At 40.2% G+C, this 10,757-nt stretch overlaps 2 protein-coding genes across 2 annotated transcripts in view; one reads left to right on the top strand and one right to left on the bottom strand.

Moving 5' to 3' along the window:
- Positions 1-2,485, top strand: part of ece2a (endothelin converting enzyme 2a) — a 65,065-nt gene extending 62,580 nt beyond the window's left edge. The window contains exon 4 of the mRNA XM_054596455.1: positions 454-2,485. Coding sequence (XP_054452430.1) covers positions 454-744 — 291 coding nt within the window. The 3' untranslated portion in view covers positions 745-2,485. The remainder of the gene's footprint in view (positions 1-453) is intronic.
- A 6,768-nt stretch (positions 2,486-9,253) lies between these two features.
- On the bottom strand, positions 9,254-10,474 carry camk2n1a (calcium/calmodulin-dependent protein kinase II inhibitor 1a). The gene is made up of 2 exons (XM_054596536.1): positions 9,993-10,474; positions 9,254-9,324 (listed from the first exon to the last, which is right to left on the bottom strand). The coding sequence occupies exons 1-2, from the start codon at positions 10,159-10,161 to the stop codon at positions 9,254-9,256; spliced, it is 240 nt and encodes a 79-aa protein (XP_054452511.1). The 5' UTR covers positions 10,162-10,474.
- Positions 10,475-10,757: the final 283 nt, after the last annotated feature.

Below are 10,757 nucleotides of genomic sequence, written 5' to 3' on the forward strand. Positions count from 1 at the left end.
GTGAGTGTATTTTGTTTGCCTGAGTGCTGTGATTTGTTGAAGCTAACTGTGTCCTGATGGGCCCAGAAGTGTTGATGGGCCCAGAACAACAATTATTCATATACAGTCACACATATACATCACAGTTTTCGTGCTGTCACACCGTGTTATCAGATCGCAAGGCTAAACAGCCAGCACTGCGGACTGAAAATCTCCATGCTTAACATTTGCTCCGGCATATAGCAATGGATGCCAATTTGGGGGACAGAAGTGTCTGTCTATTCGTCTAACAACAAGTAGTAACAGAGTTTTTTGGATGTAATTTAGATGATTGCGTCTACCACTGCTCTGGCTTTCCTTAAAATAAAAATACCTAAACTGAACAGTTGTATTGATGATTGGAATTAAAATGGTGTGGGTCTTTAGTAGGTCTTCTAATACTCTTCCTCTTCTCTTTCTTTATCCTTCTTCCAGGTTAGACGCTGCTTGAAGCCTGGAGGACGGTTTGTCTCTGTAACCTTCGCCTCACCCCTCTTCAGGAAACGCCTCTATGCTCGCACAGAGTACAACTGGTCAATTAGGAAGTATGGTTATGGAGAAGGCTTTGAATATTTTGTGTATGTGATGACCAAAGGAGAGGAGCTAAGCCCTGATGATGCAGCTCTAGAGAAAAAGCTACTGGAGGACACCAAATCCCAACCTACCACGAATGTCACAATGCAAAATGAAGATAAGGAAGACTTCCTGTTTAATATTGACTTCTAGGAAAATATTAACCCTGAGATTTACAAGTAAGCTCTATACTGTGATAATGACAAAAGAAACTCAAACTTTCCACAGTCACAGAAACAACAGAAATTGCCTTTGTGACCACTGCCTTACAGTTATGTAATTTTGTAAGAATGAACTGCTATGTATTTTAAGATGTGTTCTATTTTTGGGCATAGATGTTCATATTGACAGCTGTGAGGAAAGATTTTAGTGGATTTGTTTTATAAAGGATTTAGACTATGCACCACCATGCTCTCGATACATTTCCAAAGAAGAATTGGAATTGTAACAACAATAATTGTGTTTGAAACTATTCAAAAGAAACTGTGTGGTATTTATTCACATAACAGACTATTGACAACACTTACATGTAGAGAAAAATGTTTAACTAAACATGGTGGAAACTTTACAAAATGGTTGTGCCAAATAAAATAAATTAATGAAAAAATATAGATTACCCAAACTCACCTTGTCCATTTCCCTGCCACTGATCTTTTACATTTTACGACAAATACAGATAAGGTAACTTCCAAAATAAAGACCACAATCAACTTGACACACTTAACAATGTCAATGCTGAATAAATCTTTGGCTTGAAGTCTCATCTTATATAGTTTGCCTTTGATCCTAACTAAAACATTGTTTTCTATGTGTTTTCTATGATTGCATTGTTTCAGTTTGTGATTACTATGGAGCAATTTCTAGTCATGTTTAACTATGACTCATCAAGTTTCTGTCTGTGTCATAATTTTGCTAAAGCTTCTACGATCAGATCCTATAGTAGTGCAGATCATAATAGAAACTTTTTTATTAAAAAAAAAATGTTTACATCCCAGTGTACTTAATTGTTCTGTTTGTCCATACATCGGAAAGATTCAACAGTCTCGTCTTCTGTGGTGCAGCACAAGTCTGCCCATGTTGCAAAATTTGCAAGACACGTCTAGACACAGAACATAACAGCATCACTGACCTGCATTTGCAGTCAGTGTTTAAGTCTGTTTATATGTCTGTCGAATTGTCTGTAACCGGACCCTGTCTGGTTTAGATTCCAAACAAAAGCTGCTAATGGAGATGCAGTGTTTGAAACATGCAGGCACATACAAGTAACAGCTCACCCTGCGTGTTATTTGTTGAGGAAACGTGAGATAAGTCTCGGGTCCTGTGCGCTCTGCTGCTTAAATTTAGACCTGAAAGAGAGCCAGGCATGCAGACAGGCAGGAAGACTGGTGACTGGAGGGGGACCACATTGATAAAGTAGAAATCATTTATTTTTAATTCTCCACTGAGATCTAATTACTGCCTATTTTTAAGACTTGGAAAAAAAGGTGCATGATTTTTCAGATGGCTCTTCTTTCGTTCCATGACTTTCTGCTGGTGTAACTCTGTAGTTTGTTTAACTTGAACTTTGCTGATGACAAATCAGTCTTACCCCAAGGTCTTTTTAGTAGCTGTTCTGGAGCTTTTGATCATATCCCACGATCTTCCTCAGCAGGCAGAGTTAGCCCAGTTTCCATGTAAGTAACTGTTGGCTAAACCCCACCCCCCTTAGTTACTGTTGCTACGCTGATGAGGTTTGTGTTCTCACATGGCACGTATGGAGTTTTGTGGTGAGATTGTTTAATCATGTACTGTTTTCAAAGCCAAGAACACATTTTTACACTCAATCTGTTGTGCTCTACAATGACATGAATATTAACATTTTTCAAATGTTTTCATCTTTGTGTCTTTTTAACTGTAAGAGGATTTCAAACTAAGTAAACAATAAATATGACGTTAATACATTTATGTTTCCTTTGACTGTTACTGTAGCTTAGCCAACTATTGCAATTGTATATTCTCTTGTTATCCACACTCGCAAATACACAGTGCAAGCACACCGGATCACATATTGAAGTGTATCTCTATCAGACAGGGGTTGTCTCAATCTCACCCACTCACCCCCTCCTCCTCCCAGACCCCTGCATTGTCTATTATCTGGTTTCCATGGTGACATTTGGGTCCAATGCCCTGATTACCTAAACAGGAGGGTTATGTAAGTGCCAGTATGTTTGATCTTGACAATTGAGACTTAGGGGTATAATATCAGCTATATAAAACACATAATGATGGATTCACCTCTCAGTGTGGTGGGATGGAGGTTGGATATTTCCCAACATATGGAGAGTTTTGGTTTTTTTGCTGGATTTTCCCTTAAAGTACGAGTTTTCCTGTTTTCCTTTTTCCCCGTTGGACTTTGTTTGGTCTGACTTCAATTTCTGTTCCCCCAATATATTAATATAGTGGAAAACAGCAGTTTCTTTTTTTGTTTTATTGCAAATTTGGTTTTCCGCTCCCTTAGTGAGATCTGCAATCTCACTAAGGGAGGGACTGATCTGCAATGGCAGAGACTCCAATAGTGAGATTTAACTTGACTGGACTTAAGTTATATAACCACCGAGCATGGGGCAGGCCTGACCCAGGAGAGGTTTAGTCATCATTTTCTCTTTAGCACAAACCTTTTTGCCTTATTTGCAGTTTCTTTTAGTTTCTTTAGCTGATCACCTGAGTCATCCAGGTGTCTTAGGCAATGATTTAATATATAGCACCCTGTTCTCATGTGTGTGTGTGTGTGTGTGTGTGAGATAGTAGAGACAGAATTTTCTCTCCTGCTGCTAATTGTCCTCCATGCTCTGTTGCCCAAGGGCAGCAACAACACTAATCTACTGCATGCTCAATGCCTTTCTCTCTCTGTCTTTCGCTCTCTCTCTCTCTTACTCTCAGTCACTTATCTCACCACCACCACCCTGCCCTCTCAGTCTGCATCGATTGGCCCTGAGTGTTTTGGTGTGTGGGTGTTATCTGAGGACTCATGCAACTCAAAAGGTCTACTGCATGCTTTAACCAAACATCTCTAGGTTTTATCTGCCTCCCTGTATGTGTTTGTGTAAAACTGTTTCACGACACAGCACTACTGCCCTTTTTTACCCCATTGAACTTTTTTTACCCCATTGAATTTTTTGATTCCTACTAATTTTCTGGTTTAGCTATATTGTAATAACAAAGTTATTTATTGATATCTGGGAATGCAGCAATATTTAAACTTGTCTTATGGGGCAAGAACGTTCAGACAGTCGTACAGGTTTAAAACAAACCCCAAGTTAGTCAAACTTATTTGCAGATGAAACAAAGACGCATGGTCTAAGTGCATGTTCGTGCATGTCATTGTGCCCGACTGACTAGCTCACAGCTCTGCACTGCACTCATACAGCTTTCGCTTTACTGCCGAAAACTGTGTCCGGACTGATGGCGTTTTTCACACAAGCGTAGCAGCCACCCTCCTGTTCCCCCTAAGATAAACACTGTTGCCTTTGTCAGCTTTTTTTCTGTTGTTCTAGTTGCCATGTTGAGACCCTTCAGAGGCAATACAAATGCTCCAAACTACTACTTAGCACCTTTCAGGATCTTTTCAATCCAATATTATTTTGTAATTCCTTTTTAGCATTTCAAATCTATGAAAATAAGACCAAGCCTTAACCTACAGCCTATGAAGCAAGTTGCTACAGACCAGCATAGGTAGGATGGAAGGAATCCTCAGCTGTACACCAATCTGCATTGGATGTAGAGTGGACTTGGAGAAGGAACTGCCACTGCAGCTCTGTATAACCGCCCATCTCCCTTGGGGCAGTTTAATGGTATAATATACTGTATGGCAGGCTTATGTAACTGTAGGAGGAATATTAATGGATGTCCGTTAAGGATGGGGCTAAAGTGGAATCAGATCAAAGCTCTTTGTTCTCGCTGCACACGCTCAGTTTGACCCTTACAGCTGAGAGTTGCTGTGAGCCATGTGCGTTCATGTATGTGAGACATAATAGTACAACGGCACTTAGCATTTACAGCTGTCTGCCTTAGCTTTTATATTTGTTTTACACGCAAATGTCCATATGTCTGTCATGCTTGTATTTCTATCCAGTCTTTCCATGTGGTTATACAGTGACTGTCCATGCGTAAGGCATCTACAGCATGTTCGTGTTGATCCCAGTATGGCCCGCAATCCTAGCCCCTCTGCCTGGTCAGGACACAGGAGCCGCAGACACCTCGGGTTACATCTATAGCTCTAGCTCACAGTAAACTGACCTCTGACCCTGACAGTTGCAAAATGATGACTGAATTTACGTCTCATCAGAGGGCAGTAGCTCAATCGTTTTTGCTTTGGATGTTCAAGTCAGACATCGTAGATATTAATTTAAAGGATAACTCTGGAACATTTTCTCTTTGAATTATTGTCAACAAATTTAATTAAAATACTTTTAAGTTGGATTTGGTCGAAATAAATGTATGTAGCCAAAGCTGAAGTAGCTTACTAGCTCTATTGAGCTTACCAAGTCATGATGCCTGTTATAGATCTGCTCTCCAGAAATTGAAAATGCGTTGGTGGATTTTATTTCAGATGGAACCTGACTGTTTTTCTATAAAGCCTGTCCGGTCTTCCGTCCAGAAATCAGAAATCATATAACAATATGGACGATTTCTTCGTCTTTCTTTTTATTTACACTGGCTTGGTTAATTGTAATAAGGCAATATATCATCCAATGCCAAATCTTGTCTGTGTATTTTAATACTTTGCGAACAACAATGGAGCTTGATGGCACGGACACAGTTTGGGTACACTGGCAATACTTGTTTGTAGGGTTAATTAATAGTTGGTTTAGATCTCTTTAGAGGATTGTTATGCCTGTCGTGGACAGAGACATTCTTTTTTCAGGTTGTCTGCCCGTTTCATTCTCATATACACAGTATTTGAGGAAAGCCTAGAGGGAATGTCTTCACATTTGGCACAAACTCAAATGAACTGATTCGATTTTTGGTGGTCAATGGTCAAGGTGTCTGTGACCTCACAAAACAGGTTTTTGGCCATGACTCAAGAATGAATGTGCCAATTACGACAGTTTCACACAAATGACCCATAGGATAAAACGATGAAGTGATGACGTTTTGCAACTTCACAGGTTAGTGGAGGCATACAACCATGGGGTGATGATTGAAGTTTAATAATACTTTGAAGATAAACACCAGTGTCATTCTTTAAGCGTATTGGACATATTTTATATAAAAGATATTCGGTACGATTTTTTTACCTGAAAGGTATGCAAAGTTGTAAAACTACAAATCAGCGTACTAAAACGCATAACACTGAAGTGGGAAAGGAGAAAATCATGGAGCAGATCTGATACAATTCAATATTTGCCCAAATATGTCATTCCGGTTCCGGCCTTCCAGGGCTGTCCATTACTGTGAAAAGTGTAATTGTCTATGACCATAGACAGCCACACACGTACACACGTACACACACACACACAACCACACAGACGACATCCACAACAACAACATGATCGATAACACTATGTGTTCATTCAGTGCAGTGCTCATGTCATCAGGACAGTCAATAATCTCTCTGATGGGAATTTGGTTAGCTACATTGATGACGCATTGTTGATGTTCAGTTATTAGAGTGAAGTGCATTTTAGTGTCCTTCATGGATCAGTATTAAAGCATTGTTGTCAGAGCATGTAGCTTTTTATAGATGTGTCCTGATACGGTACATTTTTATCCAAACGATAAACTTAAGAGACATGAAAATTCAATCGTGAGATTACCAGGAAATTCCTTTCTATTGAGTTATCAATGCTGTTCAGGTTAGTGTACCACAGGTGGAAAAGGGGGGATATCAACTGACACAATTTCCTGACTGACGCTGTTGTCAGATAGAGTAGTACGTTGTTCTACAGTACACCTTTTCTCCCACCTGAGATCTGTTGATGTAATAAACTAGTTATTCCCTGCCATGGTACTTGTACCTCAGGGGGTGCTCTAGCAGATACCAGGGGGCACTTAAAAAGATTGGGAAGTCACTCAGCTAATATGGAAAAGAAATCTGTGATTTGATGAAACAACAACATAAAAAGATACATCCACGTATGTGTGTTTTAGATAAAATTGATGCTGTTACAGAGACCAATAGGTACTGTATGTTAGTTTGACTGCGTAGTTAGTAGGTTTCATACCATTATTTATTTATTTTTGCAATTGGGAGTATGTGGAAACTAGCAAGCAATAGCAAAAAGCGATAAATGGTTGAAATTGGCAGTTTCTGCCATTGTGTGTGGGTCGGTTCGACAAAAAAAATGGATGTAAACACTGTAACAAACCACAGAACAAAGTCATTATATTAGGTTTTGGTGCATGATTGTTTTTTCTTGGTATACCAGCCAAAGCCAGTGTTTCGGCCTTGCTATAGACTTCATGTGAGAGCTACAGTATGAGGACACTGCACATGTAGACTTTGATAGATGATCATGTGGCCAGTTGTGGCCCCCCAGGGGTCTGTGGTTTAATGAATTCACTACTGTAGGCTGGCACAGAGCTGTTTAACAGCTTAACAGATGGATCACCGTTCCTTCCCTGCTCTTTAATTAAGAATCAGTATTTAATGTGACTGAGGTCATGGCTACTGACCCCAAAGGCGACAAAAATTTAGATGATTTTTTCTGATGCTGAAACTACATGTATGCTATTTATTTAAAATAGTTTGTTCATCTTTATTTTTTTTAATTGTCACTTTGCTGTGCTTTGATTGGTATGTTCTCATTGTTTTTTCCCCTTGGCTTTTATTTACAGAACACACCCAGACCACTCTGAAATTGGTCCTATTGTGTGTCATCTTCAGTTGAATGGTTAGTAAAATGTCTTGGGACAAAAGCCATACCAAAGAATCACATTTACATGTTCTTTCACCATTTATTAATTCACCAAATACAGTGAAAATGGCATCATAATATACAATGACTCATTCTTAGAATGTCATGACATTTTTGTTGCTTTTTTGCTTCATAAAACAATGTTTCATTATTGAAAATATTAAGGTTTCATGCACAACAAACCATATCCAGTTTCTTTAAAATAATGGTACAAAATAAACAAAATTAAAAAACAAAAACTGTAATGTCCAAAATCGGTCAAATAACAACGTGTTATTTGAGGATACTCGTAAACAGTGCAATATACTCTAAAACTGCCATTTTCTAACAAATTCATCAACGAAGCTCAAGTCACAGTATACGATTTCTTAATAATAGTTTAACATTGATGTGTGCAAAAACCCCAGACACATTCAGTTAGTCTTTAAAAAACGCCGGACCTCTGATATCGAATGAGACCAGTCCACTAAAATCTATGCTTCGCCTCCATGAAGCCTAGTCTCATCTGTATATCCTCTCTGAAGTAGAAATATTTTTCTTGATGAATTGTAAGACGATAGACTAGCATATAATTTAAATAACAAATATTTAGATATAAAAATACAAATATGACTTTTGTTAAAAAGAAGCGTGCCAGGGTAAGAGTAGTGGCACCTGCATTGGCACCGGAGTGAAAGTTCATGCAAATAGATGGAGAAAAAACATAAAGAAGACGAAACACGAATATTTGCAAACTTAAAATAACCAAATTTTTTTTTCCCATCGATTTCATGACTTGTTTAAAACATTTAATATATTCCCCACAACTGTGCTGGCCTCTGTAGATATCTGAGCATGTGAAAATACAAACAAAAAAGAAAAAAGAGAGGGAAAAAAAGATATGTGCAGGTGTAAATCAGCTACATGAAGGTGCCAAGCTGCACCGTTAACCACTGTTGGGTAATGCAAGAAGAAGAAGAAGAAGAAGAAGAAAAATGTAGTCTCTGGTTCAGGTTTAATCTGTGGCCTAATGCTCTTTTTAAAGGCCAAGAGCAAACAGGGCTTCCACTACAGAAAATATTAACATTGCACCATCCTCGGATATATGTTTTTACATACAATAGGTCTCCTCTATTTAGCAGACTCGAGAGTTTTGGTTGGTCTGTTTTTAAAAAGCAATAGCAGCAACAGGAATGCATTGGACCAGTGCTGAAAGGACAGCTCCCGTGAATGCACCGTCGCTGACCGAATCAACAAAGCAAAGCCTATAAAGGAGGGGGGGAGGAAAGGGGGACGTCTGAGAGCTTAGCCTACCTACTGTACTGTACAACTTATTGAAATAGGGCTGGGATTTAGCGTCAGCCTCCAGTTGCAGTGTTTTGTTGCTTACAGCGCTGTTGGAAAGGAAAAAAGAGATGGTCGTGAAGTAATGACAAGTTCATCCATCATCAAAGTCAGCAGAGGCCGAGCGGTGTCCGCCATCTCAACATCTTGCTGTTAAAATCGGGATTCGTTTGGAGAATTGCCAGCAATCCCATGATGAAATCTTGGTCTTTTCCAGAGTCTCTCTCCCATCGTTTTCTTTTCTTTCGTCTCTTACTTTCATCATTTCCTTCTCCATTTCCCCCATTCTTTGCCTTTTTTCCCCCCCCCTCACTGCCGTTCGTGAGTCACCCCATCATCGCTTCGTGCCGTCGTTCTTCTCCTGCAATCCTCGAACATGCACAGCCGACAAGTGCTTCAAATCGGTGATCAAAAATAAAAAGTCTGCAAGGCATCGCTCACGTTTAAACGCCTGGTGAAGACTTGTCTGTCATCCCCTTCAGGACCTCGTCTATTCGGTCGTCCTCGATGACCACTGTGGAGAGAGACGGGGAGAGAGGATGGTTATTGAGAGAATGGAGGGAAAGATTCATCATGACATTTCTATAATATCTCATTTAGCAGTGAGATCATTGTGTGTTTTATTGTAAGGTCAATGGATTCTTATTCAGGGCCTATAGTGGAGGGGATACGGCGCACTAAATAACCAAAGCAAGGAGGGAACATGTGAGTGCAGTACGGTTGCAGGTGAATAAATACATTAATTAAAGCACTATTGCAAATCCACGACCTCTAGTACGCGCACTTGGTCAAAATAACTCATTCAAGGTAATGGCGACGAGCCAGGCATTCTATCCTTTTGGGTTTAACCCTATTGTTTTGTGCACAGCATGGGGTGTGTCCTTACATGAAGATCACGTTTCAAGCATGTATGTAAACGTGTGTGTGTGTGTGTGTGTGTGTGTGTGCCGCCGACAACCACAAACTCAAGTAAGTATCTATCCCGTGGTGCATTTAAAAAAAAAAAAAAAAATCAAAATTGTGTTTAATATTCAAATAAATTATAGGAATTGCAAGATAGAGCATCACAAAGAACTCACGATAAGTCCCAAAATACTTTTTTTTTTTATCACATAAATAATTCTGTCCATGTTTCAGTTATAGACAACATGCCTCAAAATCCCTCATTTAAACATCCTTTACCTCGCTTGGCTCGGCCGATCTGTCCAAGCTTTGGGGGTCTTTTCGCCTGCGACGCAGAGAAAAAGGCGCTTGTGTCCTGCAGTCCGCAGCTAAAGGACATCTGACTGACCTCGCTATCTGCCCCATAGCCGTTCATTTTCCCCTCGTTGTATGGCAGCACCTCGGACATTGTGGCACGATGGAGAAGGGTCACCAGCGTAAAGAAGACAAGTAGACAAAAGTCTTCCTCAGCGACTTTATATTCTCAATAAAGACGTAGATTCCTTTTTTTTTTCTTTCTTTTTCTTTTTTTTTTGTGCAAGCTGCAGCGGTTGTTCTTTTTCTCCTGTTGGGATCCTTTTCTGAGATGTAACTGGATGTGGAGGTTTGTGAGGTTCGGGTGTTGTTGGGGGTCTCTGTTGTTGCAGCTGCAGGGAGAGACGGCGCCTGAGTGAGAGTGAGAGTGAGCGAGGGAGAGTTGTGTTCGCCTGTGTTGCTGGCTGATGTCTGGTGAGGGAAGTGGGAGATCCCGGGATCATAAAGGAAACCCAGGCAGAACGGTGAAGTCATCCATCCGGGGTTGAAGCGCGTGTGTGTTGTGCGCGTATGTGTAATAAGGCAAAGGGGACTCCGAGTGGTAGAGGAGCAAGAGGGACATCAGCAGGCGAGAGATGGAACTGCACAAGTGAAGGCGCCACACTGAGGCCAGGCTTGAGGCTTGGAGATGATTCTTTTTTCAGTGATGTACCCCCTGTGAAATATTTTTTCAGCCAAGTACCCCCTAAC

The sequence above is a fragment of the Anoplopoma fimbria genome, chromosome 3 (genome assembly GCF_027596085.1).
Source record: "Anoplopoma fimbria isolate UVic2021 breed Golden Eagle Sablefish chromosome 3, Afim_UVic_2022, whole genome shotgun sequence".
Lineage (NCBI taxonomy): Eukaryota > Metazoa > Chordata > Actinopteri > Perciformes > Anoplopomatidae > Anoplopoma > Anoplopoma fimbria.